Source organism: Physella acuta, unplaced genomic scaffold (genome assembly GCF_028476545.2).
Source record: "Physella acuta isolate Inbredline_101_S28 unplaced genomic scaffold, ASM2847654v3 ptg000223l, whole genome shotgun sequence".
NCBI lineage: Eukaryota > Metazoa > Mollusca > Gastropoda > Physidae > Physella > Physella acuta.
The window spans coordinates 407,017-431,946 of NW_026731742.1; the positions used below are offsets into that span (position 1 = coordinate 407,017).

Below are 24,930 nucleotides of genomic sequence, written 5' to 3' on the forward strand. Positions count from 1 at the left end.
TCTTACGGCAACCTCAAAGTGGAACTGCGCATGTGTCTGATTTTTTTTTTTTGCAAGCAACTCGTTTTCTTAGAAAAGTTTTAACTTATGCTAATTAGTCTTAGAGCTACAGTAGGGGTAAGTGTATTGCTACAGTAAGGGTAAGTGTAGAGCTACAGTATGGGTAAGTGTAGAGCTACAGTATGGGTAAGTGTAGAGCTACAGTAAGGGTAAGTGTAGAGCTACAGTAAGGGTAAGTGTAGAGCTACAATATGTATTAGTATTACACAACACCTGATTTATTTTGGATGACAACCAACTCAATCTAGATACAGGTAGTGAATTTACCGGTATTTATTTAACCTTTATGTAAACTGTTTTAGTATCCAGGTAAGGTTGAACCCTTTCCCCATACATTTTAAAATTTCAAACCCCCTATAGCGGGGGAAGGGGACGACGACCAACAAATGGGACTCAGTCAGTGAATCTTCAAGACTTTTTTCTTCGGGGGTGCACTTGAAATTTTCGTCCGAAGAGATGCCTGGAAGAAACTCTGCTCACAGTTGTGGCATGAATGTAAAAAAACCAATGAAGCATAACCACTTTTTTTCAAATCTTTGGCCTTTTTTTTATTAGATCAGCCAGATAGATCTGACTTATCAACAAAGCCTGTTATGTAGATCTCTCATGTTAGTGTCACCCAACTCCACACTACATAATGGTGTCATCAAATATATAACTACATTTTGGTGTCACCTAATGCCACATTACATATTGGTGTCATTCAATGCCACATTACATGTTGGTGTCACCTAATGCCACATTACATGTTGGTGTCATTCAATGCCACATTGCATGTTGGTGTCACCTAATGCCACATTACATGGTGTCATTCAATGCCACATTACATGTTGGTGTCACCTAATGCCACATTACATGGTGTCATTCAATGCCACATTACATGTTGGTGTCCCCTAATGCCACATTACATGGTGTCATTCAATGCCACATTACATGTTGGTGTCACCTAATGCCACATTACATGGTGTCATTCAATGCCACATTACATGTTGGTGTCACCTAATGCCAAATTACATGGTGTCATTCAATGCCACATTACATGTTGGTGTCACCTAATGCCACATTACATGGTGTCATTCAATGCCACATTACATGTTGGTGTCCCCTAATGCCACATTACATGGTGTCATTCAATGCCACATTACATGTTGGTGTCACCTAATGCCAAATTACATGGTGTCATTCAATGCCACATTACATGTTGGTGTCACCTAATGCCAAATTACATGGTGTCATTCAATGCTACATTACATGTTGGTGTCACCTAATGCCAAATTACTTGGTGTCATTCAATGCCACATTACATGGTGTCATCACTTGGAGTATTCATAAATCTATCCCATGGTGCACCCATCTCCCCTAGTGCTAAAATACGTCACAACGTAAATGTAAACAAAGTCACATGAGTCTAGTATTTAGCCCAACTCAAGGAGATTTAGTTTCAAGTATTCAAGCCGTTTTAGATCTGCTTGCGAAGTCATGTTTTTTTTTCACAAACGATTCCGACCGAAGACGATTTGACAAATGTGAAAGAGTATCTTTTGTCAGCCAGACAAATTTGACACGACACGTCATTTGTCAGTCGAATCAAGTCGAGAGCTAATCGATAGACCATTTGACGTTGTTAGCAGCCATTTACATTTTCCTTCGATTCTCGAGTCACGTATGAATGTCCCAGAAAGTCAAAGACTAGCAGTGAATGTGGCTTAGACCTCTGGCTAACCTTCAAATATCGATTGGTTCATTTCTTTTACGCTATCCCACCATTTGACGGAGGGGGGGGGGGGGCACCTTTTTGCCGAAATATTTATGGAACATTTTATGGTTGATGTGTAAAGAAATGTTTGACAGGAAAGCAACTGTTTTTACAATTTAAAAGAATTTATGTAATATTATATAAACATCTGAATTGATAACAAGCTTTTATTTAATTTTGCACTAAAAGTAGAAAATTATTCTTTTTCAAAAGATCTATATAATATTGCATTAGTATTTGAATAACTTTCAAGAAAATAGTTGGTCGCTTTTTATGTTTTAGTAAAGGTATTCATTACATAACATAGTGACCAACGCTATTCTTCATCGTTATTTAAATAATGGTGCATTATTATATTTTTAATGAAAATAATTTTTTTGTTCATATATATATATATATATATATATATATATATATATATATATATATATATATATATATATATATACATGAAAGTATCTGGGTTTGTTTACTCTTTATTTGCATTACTACACATCATAATGCGATCACCATGAAACTTTGGAGAGTTGATGAGAATACTCCAGAGGAGGCTGCATGAGAGCTATGGCGCATACGTTAGTTTTAAAGAGTGCGAAAGGCTACCGATACGATACTATTTTCGTTCACTGAATCGAATCAGGCTAGTCCACCGGCAGGATGCGCACCGACTCCCCCCTCCCCCCGTTAGCAGTGTGTCGCCCACGTTCGTTTTAAGCTTGCTAATAAAACGTTTTTAATGCATTTTTACTTTCTCGTATACGAAGTATAGAGAAAGTATTGTAATCGTGCAAAAAAAAAAAATCGAGATTTTTGCAAGTGTGACGTCATTTATGGACGACCCCTATTGAATACCTTTACTTATAATTAAGAAGCGACCCACGATCTTTACTGTTATCTAAATAGTAGTGCATTATTATATTAAAAGAAAATTATTTATTTTTACCTTTTTAATGCAAAATTATACCAAAGCTTGTTTGTTAAACGTTTTTTTTACCCATTCCTTTCAAATTATTTTTTCCAAAACTTTAAATTTTATAATAGGCCTACAATAGAATTGCATGACCAAAAACTATTGCACACCAAATGAACACGAAAAATGTACGTTAATAGTACTTTAAATATGACACTTTAATTAATCCTTTAAAAATTAATTGAGCTTGTAATTAAATTTGAAGTCTGTTCAAAGTGTTGGAATTTAGTTCGCCTATTTGGATCGATGACGGACGAAGCACGACGGAGAGACACAATGCGGATAAAAGCTTGTACAAAGAGAGTGGTTCAACTTTGGATGTTTACATGCAAACTATTTTGAAACATCTCAAGAAGTAATACTTTTAGAGTTTGTAATTCTATTGAACACCGAGGCATGTCTAGAATTTAAACCGGGACTTCTCATCCCGAAACTTTCTCAAAAAATGTTTTTATATAACACTACGGGAGATGGCAACTCAGGATATCGACATGCGGACCGCACCGGGTGACACCATTTAGGGGGTGACACCTAGGCAAGAAAGCTTATACACATACATGTACGCGTATACGGCATATATTTAAATTATAGGCCTATTGTTACCTCCTGGTTAGTTTCAACTCAAGAACGACTCGTGTTTACGTTCAATACGTTTATTCGGTCTCACATATTCACAATACAGAATAGCCCTCGACCTAACCACTACCAACTAACCCCTGACAATAATTCACTCCAGCTTTTATACCGCATTCGACCTTGTGATAACAATACACAAACACACCGGGGTTAACAATATTCTAGGCAGAGCCGGCGTTAGGAATACGCGGGGCCTAGTGCCAACCATCATCGCGGGGCCTGCTTTTTCCATTATATAAATAGCCTATATATATATATATATATATAAATAAATAAATAAATATATATATATATATAAATATATATATATATATATATATATATATATATATATATATATATATATATATATATATATATATATATATATATATATACTACTAAAACTCAAGTGTGTTTACATGTTTGAATATTTATTTGTTTTTTTGTTTGTTTTTTTGTTTGTCTGATTGAATACTGGAGAGAATCGGCGCTAGGTGGAGAGCTGTAAAATAGTATGTAGGTAGAGAACAATTTTTGTTTTCACCTAGCGCCGATTCCAGATCTGGAATTCAGGTCAAATCAAAGATTTATTCGTTATAAATACAATTAAAAAAACTAGACTTAAGCAAACCAGTCGTAGATCTAGATTCTAGAATATAGATAACTCTATCCCTATCTAGATTTAAATCTAGATAATAATGAGTTTCTATATACTAAACTATTTTAGACCTTTATTATTTTATATAAATCTTTTTTTATTTAGTTATGGAATATGCTAATTTGGAAATGCTCGATCCTAAGATATTAAATAATTTTTGACAGTTATGTAATCGATACCAAATCACTAAAGAAAATTTAATCACATGCCCACAAAATAGGACAAAGTTGTTTTAAATGTTTGTTAATGACCAATAGTTAATATAACAGTCACGCGTTTTAGGTGTACTTAAAAAACAGACTGTACCGTTAGTAAGCGCAAAATTTTAGACAAATTACAATAGCAACAAAACTAAAGTAATTAAAGTTAAAACAAATAGGAAAATATTGATAGCTTTTCGACTTAACTTGAATCGTGAATAAACACTGGTTACGAATGGTGAAAGCACACTCTATGTTTAAGGATATCCAAAAGAAATGATTCTCAAATGTAATCTCGGGCGTTCAGTAGTGTGGAGCTTTGGAGTGGGTGGCAATTGGTGGGGTGAGGTAAAGGATAACTGTGTATTTAAATCTATGCCTTGGGTTGTCAAACCCTAAGAAAAATGTCGCCGGAGTCATCCAAAAGAAGTTTTGTGTTTATAGAGCGTCCACGTATTACATTACCGGTCATGATCACAGTAATACAAGAGAATGTTCGTGTCTATAATTAGGAAATGACAGCCAGCTACACCTTATTTATGAGTTTCGCGACGGAATGCTCGGGCTGCCGTGAATGCCGGTACTTTAGACGTGTGAGAAATCAGGACAAGCTTACATTAAAGCTAACTCGGCCCGATGTATCAAAACAGTTTGGACTTCAAAATGTGTTTAGGATCAGTAAAATATTTTTAAACCAAAATCATTTATGCACCTAACTATTGTAAAGGATATCCTACAATAAAAAAATGTGCGTTTATTAATGACTACAATATCACTGCCCTTCATTGATGCCCCTTCCTCCATAAACGTTGTGCGACGTGGACTATTCGATGACTATATTATGTCAGCACCATTGGGAAACGATTGTATTTAACAATTTGAATGAATCCGGTAAATTAAAAATTCTGTTTGGGAACGGATGAATCATTAACAAGACACAACATAACAACACTTTTACTTTCTTCCAGAAAAATAAAAAATAAATTACTGTTGGATGCTCCCCCACCTGAAGTGGATCCCCCACCTTCATCTCCGTCGCCCTCCTCCCACCCCCTATGCCCGCCACTAAATGTTAATTTTGTTATACCAAGACAAGTAGGCCTACATATACGACAACTACAACAGGACTAATGTTCATCAGGTCACTGACCGTCTACTACAAGCATCCCGTCTGTTCACTACAAAACGTCTTCATCGGCCCGCATACAGTAGGGTATCTCATTACGTGTTTTTCAAATTTTCCTCCTTGCTCAGGTCGGGGGCTAATTCGAGTCCACCCATCTCCAGTTACCTCCGGTCAAACGCGAGGCGACTGTACCCAGCACACAGGGAGGTGTGTGACACTATAATTTACGACCTGTCCCAGTTTAGGTGGGTGATCTCACTAACATCAACCGTGGCCTCAGTTATAACAATCAACAACGTCGGCATTCGACCATTTAGTTTTTTCCAAGTGAATTCAGCAACAATTATTTAAGTTTACTAACTAATTCAGATAACAGTGACGGAGCTGAAGCGCGGGGCCCCTACCAAGCGCGGGGCCTGGGGCGACCGCCCCGTTCGCCACCCCCAAACGCCGGCTCTGATTCTAGGGTAAACTCAACTCACACAAACCCCTAATTCTAGATTATTCTATTCTATCCTATTCTAACCTAACCTACAACTGACCCGTAACACCTATGAAGGCCGACACAAACATATATATATATATACATATATATATTTCGTTTCTTGTGTGTGTGAGGGGGGGTGACACCAAAAAGTGCCACACCGGGTAACACCCGACGTAGCAGCACCACTGTAGACATGATTTTTAATTACTTAAACTTTTAAAAATAGATCTCGTAGAAAAATGAATTACGCACCAAGTGAACGGCAAACAATGTGTATATGGCCTAATAATAGTGTGGAATATTATTAGTACTTTATAAATTCATGTGTTTTTTGAGAAATCGGAAATAGCGTAAATTAGTACTTCTGTCAACGGAAATTATTAATAATTTGACAGAAGGCATAAAATTTGATCTTTTACTTATATATATATATATATATATATATATATATATATATATATATATATATATATATATATATATATGAAATTTCGTTTATCTATCTCATGGGTTCCCAACCTAAGGGTCGCGACGGGCTTTCTGGGGGGTCGCCAACTGGTAGACTAAAATCTAGCAATGAATAAAAAACATAAATAATTAGAAAAATACTTGAAATTTGGCATTACTAACATCACTAGAACTAGAAATGGAATAGAGCAGGGGTCTCCAAACTTTTCAGTTCGAGGGCCGCATTAACTATCAAATTTCAGTTCGGGGGCCAGTTTCTTCCAGGCATGTAGTGATTTTTCTGGGCAATGTTCCTCAGCCATCACCAACAAACGTTTTTCAGTGGACAAAAAGATCTCCGCGGGCCGGATGAGAGGACCTCGCGGGCCGCATCCGGCCCGCAGTTTGGAGACCCCTGGAATAGAAAATAAAAAGTTTGTACTGTACAAAGTTGTTCTTAGTCAGGAGTCTATGAAAACTTCCAAACGTCAATTTGAGACGAGTCATTCAGAACACACTAAAAAAGGTATGGAGTTCTTTCGACGGCATGAAGCTAGTTGCAAACGTCAGAGACTTGATCGAACAGGAAGCTTTAATACAGCATTAGTGCAAGCATCAAATGAAGTAGTATTAGAAATTGCCAAGCAAAAAACCTCTCACACAAAGGAGAAAATCTCATCAAACCCTGCATGTTGAGGATGTTGAAATTAATTTTTGGGGATTCCAGAGCAATAAAGATGCAACAAATATCTCTGTCTAATAATACTATGCAGCGTCTTATGTTAAAAGACAAATTTAAAATAAAATCAAGCTTTCACCATTGTTTGATTTTCAAGTTGACGAATCGACAGACGTGAGTTCGTGTTCGCAGTTGCTTGTCTTTGTGAAATATATTCATTCAGATGTTAGCAAATAAGAGTTGATGTTTTGTGAAGATATCATGGAGAAATAAATACGTTTTTTGAAACTGGAGGATTAAAATGGGAAAACGGCTGTGTGGCTTGTACGGATTGTGCGTCATGTTTCCGTACGCTGGCTGTCAATAGGAAATGTCAATCGTGTTTTTGAATTGAAAGATGAAATCATGATGTTCTTGGAAGTGCAAGGAAACAAGACCTTTTGATATACTTTAACGACATGGTGTGGTTGGAGAGAGTATCATACCTAGCAGATATATTCGAACATCAACCTGATAAAGGAACGAATATTACCTCTTTTCATGATAATCTCTTGGCATTTTTATCAAAGCTGCAAAATTGGCGAGGAAAAATAAATATTTGAAATACTGCCATGTTTGAGAAACTCTGCAGTGTGGTGTGATAGATAAAATTTTTAAAGGATTCTGTGCATCTTGAATCTCTTGACAACGAACTGCGGCATTATTTTCCCCGAGCTGAAAGAAGAAGAATCTGCATTGTCACACATTCTCTGCTTTCCTTGATGTTACCAGCATTGCCGATGAATAACAAGATGAATTCTTAAATTTGCAAAATTTAATTGTTAATATTTTAAATAGCATGCAATTTTGATCGTTATATTAAAACAGTTATCAAGAATAATTCCTATTGAAAGTCTACTAGAAAATATTAATTTAGTGCTTATTATTTGCTTTACTAATTTCGACTTGTTAATTATATGGGGGCCGCGGGTCACTTACGTTTTATGAATGGGGGTCGCCACTCGAAAAAGGTTGGGAACCACTGATCTATCCGAAACAGTACTCAAGTTATAGGCTTTTGAAAAACTTGAAGTAGAATAAGTTCCACTTCCGGTTATTGGAAATCGCTGAAAAGTTGATACAGAACTACAAATTTGATATAATTCTTGTATATTAAATTTCATCAACCTAGCTGTAACGGTACTCAAGTTATCATGTTGACAGACGCACACACATAAATACACACACAGACATACCGACAAAATTGCAAAACTATGCTTTTCCGACTCAGGGACGTGTAAAACGTTGAGATTTTCTATACTTGGTATACGAGAAAGTAAAAAGGATTTTTCATACTTTGATATCTATTTTATAAATGAAAGTGTGTTTGTTTTGTATTTTATGCTTTACTACACCTTTCATCGGATCATCATTAAACTTTGGAAAGTTGTTGAGTATGCATCTACAATTAAACAATTGTTAAGTTTGACAGTTTGTGTCAAATCTGCATAAAGTGTGACAATTGGTGTCACATCTGCATGAAGCCACACCACAACTTGTAACTCAATGGCTTATACACTATTGTGATATGTTTTTTAGTTTTTCATCCACTCCATATTATATTTTTTATTAAGATTAAATATCAACTTTATTAATATTAAATATCAATTTTATTAAGATTAATTAAAAATTTAATTAAGATTAAATAACAATTTTATTAAGATTAAATAACAATTCTATTAAGATTAAATAACAATTTTACTAATTTCTTGAAAAAAAACCTCATTAAATAAATGCTTGAAACAAAAAATAAAATAAAAAACTTCACTGAAATTAAAGCTAAATGAAAATAACAATATAAAGTCAAATAAGTTTTGAACAATATAAAGTGAAATAACTTTTAGACAAAATAAAATAACTTTTGAACAATATAAAGTCAAATAAGTTTTGAACAATATAAAGTGAAATAACTTTTAGACAAAATAAAACAACTTTTGAACAATATAAAGTCAAATAAGTTTTGAACAATATAAAGTGAAATAACTTTTAGACAAAATAAAATAACTTTTGAACAATAAAAAGTTAAAAGAACATTTGAAAGCTGAACACAAGACTTAAACTTATAATCACTGTAAAAATATGAATTGTAATATGAACACTTAACAAAAACATTTTTAAATAGGTAAATTCTAATTTTGATCAAACTCATTTTTATCACTGATTAGCAAACTATAAACCAGTTTATTTATAAGGATAGCATTGGAATGGATAGTGTAGAGCACCTATAACGACCTTATTTGTAATCACAGTAATTGGAAATAAAATATTGCTCCAACAGTAAAAAGGTTCAGTGATAAAGCAAAAAAAATTAATTCCCTTTCTAGATGATGTGATTAAAACCAAGTTAGCTCCCCTTCTGTATTTAAAAAAAATCTGTATGTTGTAACTAAAAACCAAGTTAACTCCCCTTCAAAATAAAAAATCTGCATGTTGTAACTAAAAACCAAGTTAGCTCCCCTTCTGTATGTTGTAACTACCAAGTTAGCTCCCCTTCTGTATGTTGTAACTACCAAGTTAGCTCCCCTTCTGTATGTTGTAACTACCAAGTTAGCTCCCCTTCTGAATGATATCCTCTACTCTCTCTCTGACATTGACATGCAGAAAATTTTTTGTCTCCTCCAAATATTCTGTGGCCAGTTTTTTAATTTCCTCAGAACCCTTCATCATATCCTTATAGATGGGCAGCGTGTATTTTTGTTTGCCTGAAAATACACAATTGTTTCAAGGTGCTGGCTTGAAATCTGTTACCAAGAAATTAATTGACACTGGCTTTATCTGTTCCTTAACTGTGTTGATGTTTTATCTTGATGTTTAATGAAATAATCTACCTTGGCTCTGATTAATGAAATTATAATGTACCTTGGCTCTGATTAATGAAATTATTAAGTACTTTGGCTCTGATTAATGAAATTATAAAGTACTTTGGCTCTGATTAATTTAATTATAAAGTACCTTGGCTGTGATTAATGAAATTATAAAGTACCTTGGCTCTGATTAATGAAATTATAAAGTTCCTTGGCTGTGATTAATGAAATTATAAAGTACCTTGGCTCTGATTAATGAAATTATAAAGTACCTTGGATGTGATTAATGAAATTATAAAGTACCTTGGCTGTGATTAATTAAATAAAGTACCTTGGCTGTGATTAATGAAATTATAAAGTACCTTGGCTCTGATTAATGAAATTATAAAGTACCTTGGCTGTGATTAATGAAATTATAAAGTACCTTGGCTGTGATTAATTAAATAAAGTACCTTGGCTGTGATTAATGAAATTATAAAGTACCTTGGCTGTGATTAATGAAATTATAAAGTACCTTGGCTGTGATTAATGAAATTATAAAGTACCTTGGCTCTGATTAATGAAATTATAAAGTACCTTGGCTCTGATTAATGAAATTATAAAGTACCTTGGCTGTGATTAATGAAATTATAAAGTACCTTGGCTGTGATTAATGAAATAAAGTACCTTGGCTGTGATTAATTAAATAAAGTACCTTGGCTGTGATTAATGAAATTATAAAGTACCTTGGCTGTGATTAATGTAATTATAAAGTACCTTGGCTGTGTAGAAACTTCCTCACATCCTCAAACTTTTCTCTGATATTATTTTTGATGACCAGCTCACACCAACGAAGTCGTATCTGTGAAAATAAAATAATTCTCCCTACTCAAACAATGCTAGTGTTCAAGTCTAACCTAATCCCCATCTATCATCTAGACTAAACAAGCCTTTCTTTAGACGTACATTCTTTAAACATACATTAGATGTACATTCTTTAAACATACATTTATTATAGCATCTACAGATAGAGAATTCAATTCTGTTTTCAGCATTTTAACTGCATTATGTTATTTTTATGGGGTTTAAAGATAAAATATGCAGAATAACATAAGGTCAAAAGTCACCTTTATGATATCAAAAGTCACCTGTAATGTCAAAAGTCATGTGTCATGACAAAAGTCACCTGTCATGTCAAAAGTCATGTGTCATGACAAAAGTCACCTGTCATGACAAAAGTCACCTGTCATGACAAAAGTCACCTGTCATGACAAAAGTCACCTGTCATGTCAACAGTCACCTGTCATGACAAAAGTCATGTGTCATGACACAAGTCACCTGTCATGACAAAAGTCACCTGTCATGTCAAAAGTCATGTGTCATGGCAAAAGTCACATGTCATGACAAAAGTCACATGTCATGACAAAAGTCACCTGTCATGACAAAAGTCACCTGTCATGACAAAAGTCACCTGTCATGACAAAAGTTGCATGTCATGTCAAAAGTCATGTGTCATGACAAAAGTCACCTGTCATGACAAAAGTCACCTGTCATGTCAAAAGTCACCTGTCATGACAAAAGTCACATGTCATGACAAAAGTCACCTGTCATGACAAAAGTCACCTCTCATGACAAAAGTCACCTGTCATGACAAAAGTTGCATGTCATGTCAAAAGTCATGTGTCATGACAAAAGTCACCTGTCATGACAAAAGTCACCTGTCATGTCAAAAGTCACCTGTCATGACAAAAGTCACCTGTCATGACAAAAGTCACCTGTCATGTCAAAAGTCATGTGTCATTACAAAAGTCATGTGTCATGACAAAAGTCACCTGTCATGACAAAAGTCACATGTCATGACAAAAGTCACCTGTCATGACAAAAGTCACCTCTCATGACAAAAGTCACCTGTCATGACAAAAGTCACCTGTCATGACAAAAGTCACCTGTCATGACAAAAGTTGCATGTCATGTCAAAAGTCATGTGTCATGACAAAAGTCACCTGTCATGTCAAAAGTCACCTGTCATGACAAAAGTCACCTGTCATGTCAAAAGTCATGTGTCATGACAAAAGTCACCTGTCATGTCAAAAGTCACCTGTCATGACAAAAGTCACCTGTCATGTCAAAAGTCACCTGTCATGACAAAAGTCATGTGTCATGACAAAAGTCACATGTCATGTCAAAAGTCACCTGTCATGACAAAAGTCACCTGTCATGACAAAAGTTGCATGTCATGTCAAAAGTCACCTCTGCATTCTGTGATAGAGACAGGAATGAGTACTTCTCCAGGATATGCTTGATGCTCTCTTTGGGCAGGGGTGAGCTTGTGGCCAGTAGATCCAGTAGGTACATGGTCTTATAGGCGCCCCAATCCTCAATCTCAGTGGGCAGACCCTGGGGATGTCAGTGGGGGGGGGGGGGAGGTGTTAGATTATTCATGGTTACCAAGCCTGTGCTGGTTTATCTTTGGTTTCATTCAAAATACACAGCCCTACTTACCTGTAGTTGACCAACTCTACTCACCTGTAGTTGACCAACTCTACTCACCTGTAGTTGACCAACTCTACTCACCTGTAGTTAACCCACTCTACTCACCTGTAGTTGAATAACTCTACTCACCTGTAGTTAACCAACTCTACTCACCTGTAGTTGACCAACTCTACTCACCTGTAGTTGACCAACTCTACTCACCTGTAGTTGACCAGCGATGATTTGATCAGCTACCTGCTCAGCTTCGTCTGTCAGCTCCCTCCTGGCTGAGAGATCAGGTGTAAATGGTGGCAGGCCGGTGCCCTGGAGCCAAGTTTTGTCAAACTCAAAACCTGGCCTGGAAATGTCAAGAGATTAAACCACTGCTACATCAAACCACTGCTACATCCTACATCAAACCACTGCTACATCAAACCACTGCTACATCAAACCACTGCTACATCCTACATCAAACCACTGCTACATCCTACATTAAACCACTGCTACGTCAAACCACTGCTACATCAAACCACTGCTACATCCTACATCAAACCACTGCTACATCCTACATCAAACCACTGCTACATTAAACCACTGCTACATCAAACAACTGCTACATCAAACCACTGCTACATCCTACATTAAACCACTGCTACGTCAAACCACTGCTACATCAAACCACTGCTACATCCTACATCAAACCACTGCTACATCCTACATCAAACCACTGCTACATTAAACAACTGCTACATCAAACAACTGCTACATCAAACCACTGCTACATCCTACATTAAACCACTGCTACGTCAAACCACTGCTACATCAAACCACTGCTACATCCTACATCAAACCACTGCTACATCCTACATCAAACCACTGCTACATTAAACCACTGCTACATCCTACATTAAACCACTGCTACATCAAACCACTGCTACATCCTACATCAAACCACTGCTACATCCTACATCAAACCACTGCTACATCCTACATCAAACCACTGTTGTGACGGTACACCGTTTTTACAACCTTGGTGATGATGGGGGAGGGGGGGGGGGGGGTGCAGGAGATGGGTGCAAACAACAGACTAATCAAGGGAAACCAAACGTCTGGACGGCATTTGATGAGCCCAGGTACACAGCAAGGAGGGACAAGTTACCTTTCATGCACCTGGTACACAGCAAGGAGGGACAAGTTACCTTTCATGCACCTGGTACACAGCAAGGAGGGACAAGTTACCTTTCATGCACCTGGTACACAGCAAGGAGGGACAAGTTACCTTTCATGCACCTGGTACACAGCAAGGAGGGACAAGTTACCTTTCATGCACCTGGTACACAGCAAGGAGGGACAAGTTACCTTTCATGCACCTGGTACACAGCAAGGAGGGACAAGTTACCTTTCATGCACCTGGTACACAGCAAGGAGGGACAAGTTACCTTTCATGCACCTGGTACACAGCAAGGAGGGACAAGTTACCTTTCATGCACCTGGTACACAGCAAGGAGGGACAAGTTACCTTTCATGCACCTGGTACACAGCAAGGAGGGACAAGTTACCTTTCATGCACCTGGTACACAGCAAGGAGGGACAAGTTACCTTTCATGCACCTGGTCTGTCTTCAGCTGGGGGAAGTAGTCCAGGTAGAAATCAAACAAGTCCTCGGCTACAACACTCTACAGGTGAGATGAATCAACACACATCATCAACCACTAACATCAACACACAACATCAACAACTGACAACACACAACATCAACACACAACATCAACAACTGTCAACACACAACATCAACTAACAACATTAACAGAAATGACCTGTTTAACTAGAAGAGCTGAACTAAGAAATGACCTGTTTAGAAGAGCTGAACTAAGAAATGACCTATTTAACTAGAAGAGCTGGGACTAAGAAATGACCTGTTTAGAAGAGCTGAACTAAGAAATGACCTGTTTAACTAGAATAGCTAGGCAATTACCTGGAACTTGAAGTGGTTGACATAACTTTTAAGAAACTGGTCAAATTTGTTGTCGTCTCCAACCAGACTCCGCATGTAGCAAACAAAAGCAAAACCTTTCTCGTAAGGAGTTTCATTGTAGGTGTCATCAGGGTCAACGTCCTCACCAATCACTACACGAAGTCTGGTCAGTGGGTGATCCTAGGATAAAACACGGCATTTTTGTTTATCTCTTTTATCAACTGAGGCCATTTTCTTAGGGTAATTACCTTCCTTTTATAAAGCTTTGTGTGATTACCTCCCCTCCATGAAATGTTGTGTGACTACCTCCCCTCCATGAAATGTTGTGCGATTACCTCCCCTCCATAAAATGTTGTGTGATTACCTGCCCTTCATGAAATGTGTGATTACCTGCCCTTCATGAAATGTGTGATTACCTGCCCTTCATGCTCTATGTGTTTCTCCAGAAGAGTTCTGCCAGTGATGGCCTCCAGACACATGCGTGCCTTCCCAAACAAAATCTCCTCAATTCTTCTTTGGCCAAACATGGTGAAACCCTGAGGAATTTTAAGGATCTCAGCAATGCTATAACAGACAAAATAGTGAGGTCAAAATATAAACCACTACCAACACCACCAACCTCTACCAACACCACCAACCTCTACCAACACCACCAACCACTACCAACACCACCAACCACTACCAACACCACCAACCACTACCAACACCACCAACCTCTACCAACACCACCAACCTCTACCAACACCACCAACCACTACCAACCTCTACCAACACCACCAACCTCTACCAACACCACCAACCTCTACCAACACCACCAACCTCTACCAACACCACCAACCACTACCAACACCACCAACCACTACCAACACCACCAACCTCTACCAACAGCACCAACCTCTACCAACACCACCAACTACTACCAACACCACCAACCTCTACCAACACCACCAACCTCTACCAACAGCACCAACCTCTACCACCAACCTCTACCAACACCACCAACCTCTACCAACACCACCAACCTCTACCAACACCACCAACCTCTACCAACACCACCAACCTCTACCAACACCACCAACCACTACCAACACCACCAACCTCTACCAACACCACCAACCTCTACCAACACCACCAACCTCTACCAACAGCACCAACCTCTACCACCAACCTCTACCAACACCACCAACCTCTACCAACACCACCAACCACTACCAACACCACCAACCTCTACCAACAGCACCAACCTCTACCAACACCACCAACCACTACCAACACCACCAACCTCTACCAACACCACCAACCTCTACCAACACCACCAACCTCTACCAACAGCACCAACCTCTACCAACACCACCAACCTCTACCAACACCACCAACCTCTACCAACACCACCAACCTCTACCAACACCACCAACCTCTACCAACACCACCAACCTCTACCAACACCACCAACCTCTACCAACAGCACCAACCCCTACCAACAACCACCAACCACAACCAACCTCATTCAACCAGAATTCGCTCCAGTTGGCATTTGTTACAAGATTACCAAACCAGCTGTGCGTCTGTTGGGAAACAAAAAAAAAAGTTTGTAAACATTTGAGTTTTACAACTCCTAACTGTAACATACTCTTACACATTTAAAATAAGTTTAAAATATTGGGGGAAAAAACAATCTCACATAAAAGGCTAGCAATCTCATATAAAACTTACAATCTCACAGATAAAACTTACAATCTCATGAATGACGACATCGACCAAAGATTTGTCTCCCACTATAAGGCATGGAGTGACAAAAGTCAAACAAGGATTCTCCATTCCACCGTAAGGAAAAGAAGGGGGCATAACCAGGATATCATAGCGCCCCCAGATATAGTCACCAAATAGTTGCTCCCCTGTTGTGATGAACTTTTCCACATCACCATCAAACTCAGCTCGGGCTTTCTCCTGTAAAACAAATTCATCTTTAGCTCTGTTCAATTAAACAATTTCATCTTTAGCTGTCTAATTAAACAAATTCATCTTTAGCTCTGTCTAATTAAACAAATTCATCTTTAGCTCTGTCTAATTAAACAACTTCATCTTTAGTTCTGTCAAATTAAACAAATGGACGTGAGCGAGTAAAGTTTCAAAATCATACACGGCGTAGTTACAATTAATATGGTTATACAATCCTGTCTGTCTGGGTTTTTCTGGACTTTACTAAAGATTGGATGTATTTGATATTTTTAATATTTTCGGTAACTAAATAAAAAAAAAAGCAATTTGGTTTTCATGTGTAATGGTGACATAAAAAATGGCATCTTGCTATTCTATTGGCTACCATAAATTTTATTGTACACATTGTAAGAGAAAAGAAAAAGGAAAACTAGGTCATGGGTTTAAATTTGCATTGTTATTTAAAAACTTTATCAGCAAAGTTTTGTAAACAAAAAACTATGACGCGGGGCTGTCAGAAATCAATCACGGAGTTCCTGTACAGCCAATCAATGTTTGTCTTATGAAAGGGAACTATCAGGTTATAAGTTAGGCTTGATGAAAATAAATAGAAATGTAGCCTCAAACTCAACTAATTATTTTCAAGTTCTCTGTATTTGCAACTTTAATAACATTAATTCTAAAAATATTAAATTTCTGATTCATCTTTAGGCTTAAGTTTTTATTTTTTTTATTTTTACGGTCGCTTTGATTGCAAAATCTAAAACAGCACGTTTTTAATCCATGTTAACAATATAATGAAGGATTCTCTTCAACTAGGTCGCCTCCATTCATCTTAAGTTCAGTCCAATTAAACAATTTCATCTTTAGCTCTGTCTAATTAAACTGCCTAAATTCAGCCTTAGCTCAGTCCTATATTAAAAATAAAATCTCAGTGTGATGTCAGTATTTATCAACATGTAGGCAAGTCTATTTACCAGAATACTAGGTTCTGCCCACACACAACTTCTGGGGCCAATCTCAGCAGACTTTAAATCCCCAACTGCCAGAGCTATCAGATACGATGGGATGGGAACTGTTTGCTGGTTTGGAAATGCACAATTATTACAAGACATGCACAATTTGTACATTTATCAGTACTTTTATGTGATATTTTAATTCTTGGTTTTACAACTTTATAAAATCTGACACAATAGAAACAAAAAACTGTCAATGGAACGGAAAGATGTGCCTAGATAGAGAAATTTAAGTAAGTTATTGGGTCACTAGAAAACTATGGCCATTATCTAATTAAAAATTGGCATTTGTCATAACAAAATTTGAATTTACAAACTTTAAAATTGTACAATCATTTGAGCCCATTGCCCAAACATTTGAAACTTTACCTCAAAGTAAAAGCAGTTTTTCTGGTTGTCTTTGTTGGCCTTCTCCCCAAAACTTCTGTGATTGGCACTCATAACAGCGGTCAACTGGTCAGGGACGCTAACGAAGGCGGAGTAGGTAGCTTTGACAGCTGGGGTGTCTTGGCATGGGAAGAAGGACCTGTTGAGTACTGACTGGCCTTGGCTATACAGGAACGGTTGCTTTTTGTCTGTTCAAAGTTTTTTAAAGCATTATAGAAAGTTTGACTAGGTCCAACTTAGGAAATTTTATTTCATTTTTCAGTCAATAAAAGTTAGTCACACCATATGCCTGGTGAGTAACTATTGAACTGTTTTATTATTTAACCCATTACTGAAAGGACAAAAACAGTTGTGTAAGAGAATATTTGACACTGCTGCTGACCTGCTGTTTGTTGGGGTTCAAGCCAACAGAGTGATGGCCCTTTGCCAGATACAAAGTCAATGAATAAATCAAATGCAACTCCCTTTTGTTTAGGCTCATCCAGCTGCAAGTACAAGTGGATTTTATAAGGAGAAAACATTATTCAGATGCAAAAGTGGATTTTATAAGGAGAAAACATTATTCAGATGCAAAAGTGGATTTTATAAGAAAACATTATTCAGATGCAAAAGTGGATTTTATAAGGAGAAAACATTATTCAGATGCAAAAGTGGATTTTATAAGATAACATTATTCAGATGCAAAAGTGGATTTTATAAGGAGAAAACATTATTCAGATGCAAAAGTGAATTTTATAAGAAAACATTACTCAGAAGCAAAAGAGGATTTTTTAAGGAGAAAACATTATTGAAATGCAAAAGTGAATTTTATAAGGAGAAAACATTATTCAGAAGCAAAAGAGGATTTTTTTAAGGAGAAAACATTATTAAGATGCAAAAGTGGATTTTATAAGGAGAATACATTATTGAGATGCAAAAGTGGTTTTTATTTATTAAATTGTGCAAATAGTTTTTATAAGGAAAAAACATTAAGATTTAGATGGTAAAAATAAAATTCCTGATTGTCTTGACACTGTTTAGGATGTTCAAGTGATGTTCACCAATATATGTTAAATATTTACGTGTATCCATGTGACAACATTTACATTTCTGATAATAAAAAAAAAACATACCGTAATATGTAAACTTTTGCCATAAGAAGTAAACTTTTTCAATTCAAATGGTAACTCAGCTCCAATTTCACTGGCTTTCACATTGGCAACACTTAAAGTTTCATGAACATCAAGAATAACTAAAAAAATATTTGGTAACACTTAATGTTTCATGAACATTCAAAATAACTATAAAAAAAAAAAAGATTAAAAAAAAAAATTAAATGATAACAAAATTTAAAATCCGCTCTCAATTTTTTTTACAGATGAGACAACATATAACTCTTCACAAATAATAAGAATATTGGAAATGTGTCTATATACAGTAAGAAACATTACAAATTATCATGCATGATTATTTTTCGAACATTTTAATTTTATTGTAAGGAACTTTATGGAACACAGACCTAATTTCAAATCTTCTGTTAGACTTTCCAAAGTGATTTTCTCTAAACCTTTGATAATTTTTTGATCAAAATCCACTTTAAAGTCCAAATGCAGGTGTTTGGTCTTCACTTGTTTGAAGTTGGATGATGTAGCCACATCATGGACTTTATCAGAGTGCAATTCAGGCATGGCAATCGTTGTTTTTTGGGTACTATAATAAAATAAGATCAAAGTTAATCAACAAATCCAACTTGACACATTTCTAAGAGTATGAACTATGATATTATTAGTATCATATGAATGATTGATTGCATTTTGATTTTGCTGTCCCATACCTTCTGAATAATAATAGATTATCTATCAGAACTCAAGAATTTCGGATAAGCAGTCAAATGTTCGACCAAGGAATTCCACTAGTAAAAAATACAAATTACATAATTACTAGAAAAAAGGACAACCACCGATAGTGAAATTCAATGAACAGGTGCGGCACCTTTATATATAGTAACAGAAAGACTATTTCAAGACCAGATTTGCTTTCAAAGAGAACTGTTTATTTATAAATTATTTGAAGATAGTTTATTTTAAAACTCTTTGTTTATATTTTTGTGTGCTTTTTATTATTATATTAATTATAACTAAAGAACTTTTAAAATTTCCACCATCAGTCTTAATTTGCGTGTATTTATTGATAATAGGCACTTCACTTTCCCTTCAGCAACAAACAAGTTTGGGTATATCGGCACCATCATGAATTCCCAATACATTTAGGGCACATTCTATTTTAAAGACCCAATTAAACTGTTATTTTTTTGGTTAAAAATGATTTTTAAGAAAATGATTAAAAAATAGGTTACAAATAATTTCTAGGTGGTTACGGCTTTCCTTAATGCTAAAATTAAGCACTCAATGAAGGAGCAAGTTATTGGTGTTTAGCGCAATGTTTCGCTAAGATGGATGAATTGGTATTGATAACATAAAATGGAACAATTATTTTTTTGCATAATTTAAAGCCAGAAGAAGATGCGCATAGCGCTACAATGAACAGTTAACTGTTTTCTTGTCATCTAAATGTTCGTTGTTTAGTCCTATGTGTTGTCTTGATGAGACAGGGATTAACACAATAAATACTTAAGACTATTAAAATAGATTTAAAAAAAAAACATTTAATACTGAACTTATTTATAGATCTAGGCTATATGAGGCTCTCTTCTCTTAATCTACTAGTACTACTTCACTACTTACTACTACTGTCATAACTAGATCTAGAATAAAATTAAATACAATTGAATTTATAGGTGGGCCTTTAAAAGCCTTTATTAATATTGAAGGCCTACTACCTACATAGGCTAATAAGGGGTCATCCATAAATGACGTCATGCTTTTTTTGACAATTTTTACCTACCCCCCTCCCCTCCATCACACGTCATCACAAAAAGCCCTACCCCCCTCCCTAAAATGACGTTACACCTCAGCCTACAACCCCCCCTCAAAATAGCTGTTGAATTTTTTTTAAAACATCGATATTTTTCTAAAATCTTGTCTGAACTCTGTCAAAATAGAGTATTTTAATCAATTCCTAATATAATTTATTAAAACAGTTTTCTAAAACGCGAAATAACGTCTAAAATTCGTTTTCTAACATTGCTTTTTTATAATGCAAAAGTGTGACGTCACACCATCCGAACCCCCTCATCACACACCGTCACAAAATACCTCCCCTCTACGAGTGTGATATCATTTATGGACGACCCCTAATATTACTAACAAAAAAAAATAGTGAATAAGTACAGTACAGGCCAATTGATAGTATTAGTAATAAATAATTATAATAATAACAGTAAATACTAAAAGTCAAGGCCGCCCTAATAATAGTAATATAGTAATAAATAAAATAATAGTATTAATAGGTCCCCTAAAATGCCAAAATAAAAAATATTATAAGTAGGATGATATTTAGAATCGACCCTTTGAATCCCGGACAGATCGTCCCCCAGGCGTGGCCTCAACCAACCGGCGGGCTCGTTGCATTGAGTTAAATATAAACTCAAAACAATAATATAAACAATCTCCTTTCGTTCGGTCAGGCCACATACCACGCACGCATAGTGTTGTGTGTCGTGCCTTAACCAAAATAATCTATCTCCCTTCATTATCATTAGACTTAATTAATTAATTAATTTGCTAATTATAAAATTATGTATGATGCTATACTATAGAAGTAGGTAAGTATAATTTTTTACTATGTATTTGTACTATTAAACATATTAAAGAACATCGTTGTTTCAATACCACCCTCTCCCCTTCTTGAACTCAAAGTTAAACTTTTAACCCCGTTTGTAAAGACTAGCGGTATGCTGTGAGGCGGCGGGTGGGTATATACTCATTAAAAAAATCCACCGTGGTGCGTGTTATTGGCCTTGGGTGACCGCTGTTGGCGCTTGCTGTGAGGGGGAGAGGGGTGTGTGTTATACTCGGTGAAAAAAAAAATGCACCGTGGTATTGGCCTGTGATGACGTCGGCGCAAGCGGGAAGGGGGGGGGGGGAGACGTTTTTTTTTTTAAACCAAGAACTAGGTGTTTCAAGGCAGTAATGAAAATCAAGGACTGGTATAGTCATGTCGAATTTAACGAGTGATGCTTGCTGGGTCTATCATCATACGATTGCTTGGCGATGGGAGTCTCATCAAGCTCAGTTTACATTATTAACACTGAACTATTGGGATGATGTCATGCACAAAGTAACAACTACCGAATGTAGCACTTAAAACATCGAGTGCATCCCGCTCATTATAAATCTTTGAAATACAAGTTATGAATAGTCCAATAGGCAATAACTACTAATACTTGAAGGACTGCCAGAATATATGCATTGTATTATAAAATTAATCCTTACGATATAACTAAAATGTACATCCAAATTTGTTTAGGCTAATGGGATCTGCATTTAAATAAACAAAGTCAAATACCTACCCCATTCAGTAGAAATATTAGGCTACTTTTGCGTGGTAGCACAACGACATTTTTTAGATTTCGTAATGAGTAGCCTAGTCGTGCATTAAACTAGAATAAAGGGTTGTACTCAATAGCTATGACAATAATGAAATGCCGGCTTCAAATTCCGGCTTCCCCCTATTCTTCGACTAGAAATATAGCTCCGTCGTTTAAATGACCCCACCCCTCCACCGTTTGCCTAGTTCAATTTAAAGTTACACTTTCAACCCCGTTAGGGTGCGTGAACTACTGATGTCCTAACTATTGAAAAAAAAATTATTCTGGTATTAAATACCCCTCCCCTACTCCCAGCATTTAACGTTGGGGCCATACACAACATCAGGAAGGTCTAGGTCGGTGTTTTATCTCGTGCAAGTTTACTCACAACACGACTACACACTACGGTTGTATCCAGGATTAAAGCTGCGACACTTACTTAGAGTGGGATTTATTCGTTAGATTATTGTGCTTCAAATTCTGTTTCATTTTCAGATTAGAGTGATAGAATGTTGGAATTCAGTTAGTTTGTTAATTAATATATTTATCTAAATGTCGTGTACCATCAGAAACTAAATTTGTTTACAAGGCACATGTGCAGGCTGAAAATGACCTCTAGATCGAGCCAAAGATGGCTTGTTAAGGTTGACATACTGTGGTTTTCAAATTTCATGGTGATGCTTTTCTAAAGGATTTTATTTTGTGCTTTCTTTGGGATTATTTTGTGTGATGTGAATATTCAAAAATTTGTGAGTAGTATGCTTTTCACATTCAACAAATGTAACTGTTTGCCGTTGATCTGCGGCCCTGCTGATTAATTTAGACTTAGCGAAACTACACACTACACGGCGCCCTAAGGCCGTTGTTTCAGCATGCCCTACTAGAGTCTAGTCAATTATAGACAACTTAAGAATCAACACATGTAGCTAATACATCGATTTTTATTTAATAATCTTCAAAAGCCATTCCTCTAGGGTCGCTATTTTCACGAAATTGTCGTTTTCCAATTTGTTGTCAAGAACTGGTATTTAGTTTACGAGAACGGGCGAAAACCACTCATGCGTGACCGAAATCGTCGATCGGGTGCCTTCACGTGGTTTGACACGTGTTGACATGGGCCTTTGTTTACATCGAAGCATAGCTCAAAACGGCCCTTTTTTAATTAATTCTTCGAAAAAATGGCTATGTCCATTTCTAAAAAGTGTCATTTTCGGGCCCATTTTAAAAAACGTAAAAAAATCCGAACTACACGTAGAAAAAATGGCTTTTTCGGCTCTTTTTAGCTCCAAAAACGCCGTGTTTACGGGTCGCGTGACGTCATCGTGACGTCAGCCGCCAACCAAAACGCGTTGAAAGCGCGCGTTTGATTGGTTGGCGGCGGATACTATGAAATATCAAGGGTTTTCTCTAAATTTTTACCTATAAGTATTATTAAGTACTAAGTAGTAGGCCTACTTCTAGAAATTGGTCTAGACTCACTCTAGAAGTCTACTTCTACTTCTAGTGTAGTAGAGTCTAGTTAAGTCTAGTACAAACAATAATTTAATTATTAATTAGTGACTAAGCACTAAGGTCCACTAAGTCACTAAGATTTAACTTTTAAGGTTCTTTATTGTTGTGTTACACGTCTACGTTCCACGTATGACTGATAAGGCCTGTTTTCACTGGCTAGTTGATCTAGATCTACATCACATGATGCTGAGTGATAGGATTAAGGCTAAGGATGCTGAGCAGTATCTCAAAGACCAAGATTCAAGTGGTTTAAAAACATGAATCTTTTTCTCTACTTTCACTTTCTCTTTCGTTGTACTTCCGGGTTGAGAGAAATGAGTTTTAATTAGAACTAATTATTTTTTTAAAACTGTGTTAAAAATATCAAAATTATCAAAAGAAATAAATTTGGATCAAGAAAAATCTAGATATAGAATTTAAAAAACACAGCAACAACACCATTTTAATTGTTTAGGCCAACATAATTAAAATTAGGCTAGATCTAGATTAGATCGACCAAAAGTACACAGGAGTCGTCCATAAATGACGTCACACTCGTAATTGGGGGTGGGGGTCCGTAATTTTGTGACGGTGTGTGATGAGGGGGAGGGGGTGTTCAGATGGTGTGACGTCACACTTTTGCATTATAAAAAAGCAATGTTAGAAAACAAATTTTAGACGTTATTTCGCGTTTTAGAAAACGGTTTTAATCTATATATATCTATATATATAATTCTCTTCTTGGAGACGATAGAAAACACCAAGCTGTAGTAAGCGCTCTCCCTACCACCCCCACCCTCACATGGTCTGGTGAGCTGTGGTTCACGCTAAATGTTTACAATCGTAGAGCCGGGTTTAGTGACGGCTATTAGGTAGGGGCAAATAATTTAGTTTGAAACGATTTTAAACTTAGGGGAGGTAACTAAGAGGAGTTTACTTTCACGGAGGGGGGTATTAGGTATGGGTTGGGGAAAGGAGGGGGGGGGGGGGTATCGTCCTTAACGAGGCACTGATAGTGTTTTAAAGCAAATATTTTCAGCGGCAGTGTTGGTACTGTCGAATTCACAAATTATGAATTACTGAAAAGTAGAAAATAAAACAACTAAATAGCGGCTTATGATACGCCGCGGGTCGGCTCGTTATAAATATAAATAATGATTATAATGCAAGTCTAGCAAGTTCGTTGTTATTTGTTGAGTTCATTAAAGATAAGATATTCTTGAAATAAATTTCAAAAAGGGAAAATTGGTATTTGAAGGGGGTGGGGACTAACATTATCATTATTGTAATATTATATATAGGCCATATGGCGTTATAAAGTCCTATTTATGGCGAGTTTTAATATTTTGTCGTTTTTGAT

General features: G+C 36.4%; 1 protein-coding gene across 4 annotated transcripts; it reads right to left on the bottom strand.

Moving 5' to 3' along the window:
• Nucleotides 1–8,627: 8,627 nt before the first annotated feature.
• On the bottom strand, nucleotides 8,628–23,830 carry LOC131937818 (aminopeptidase B). Of its 4 annotated transcripts, none has more exons than XM_059295475.1 (15): nucleotides 23,704–23,830; nucleotides 19,110–19,300; nucleotides 18,724–18,842; nucleotides 17,994–18,096; nucleotides 17,594–17,799; nucleotides 17,186–17,290; nucleotides 16,005–16,217; nucleotides 15,773–15,835; nucleotides 14,687–14,806; nucleotides 14,271–14,450; nucleotides 13,895–13,971; nucleotides 12,518–12,653; nucleotides 12,074–12,220; nucleotides 10,601–10,685; nucleotides 8,628–9,742 (listed from the first exon to the last, which is right to left on the bottom strand). In XM_059295475.1, the coding sequence occupies exons 2-15, from the start codon at nucleotides 19,276–19,278 to the stop codon at nucleotides 9,588–9,590; spliced, it is 1,878 nt and encodes a 625-aa protein (XP_059151458.1). In that variant the 5' UTR covers nucleotides 19,279–19,300; nucleotides 23,704–23,830; the 3' UTR covers nucleotides 8,628–9,587. The 4 variants fall into 4 exon arrangements, with proteins under 4 accessions (XP_059151458.1, XP_059151456.1, XP_059151457.1 ...); XM_059295473.1 differs by having other exon boundaries at nucleotides 23,677–23,830; XM_059295474.1 differs by lacking the exon at nucleotides 23,704–23,830 and adding an exon at nucleotides 23,535–23,626.
• Between the last annotated feature and the right edge of the window lie 1,100 nt (nucleotides 23,831–24,930).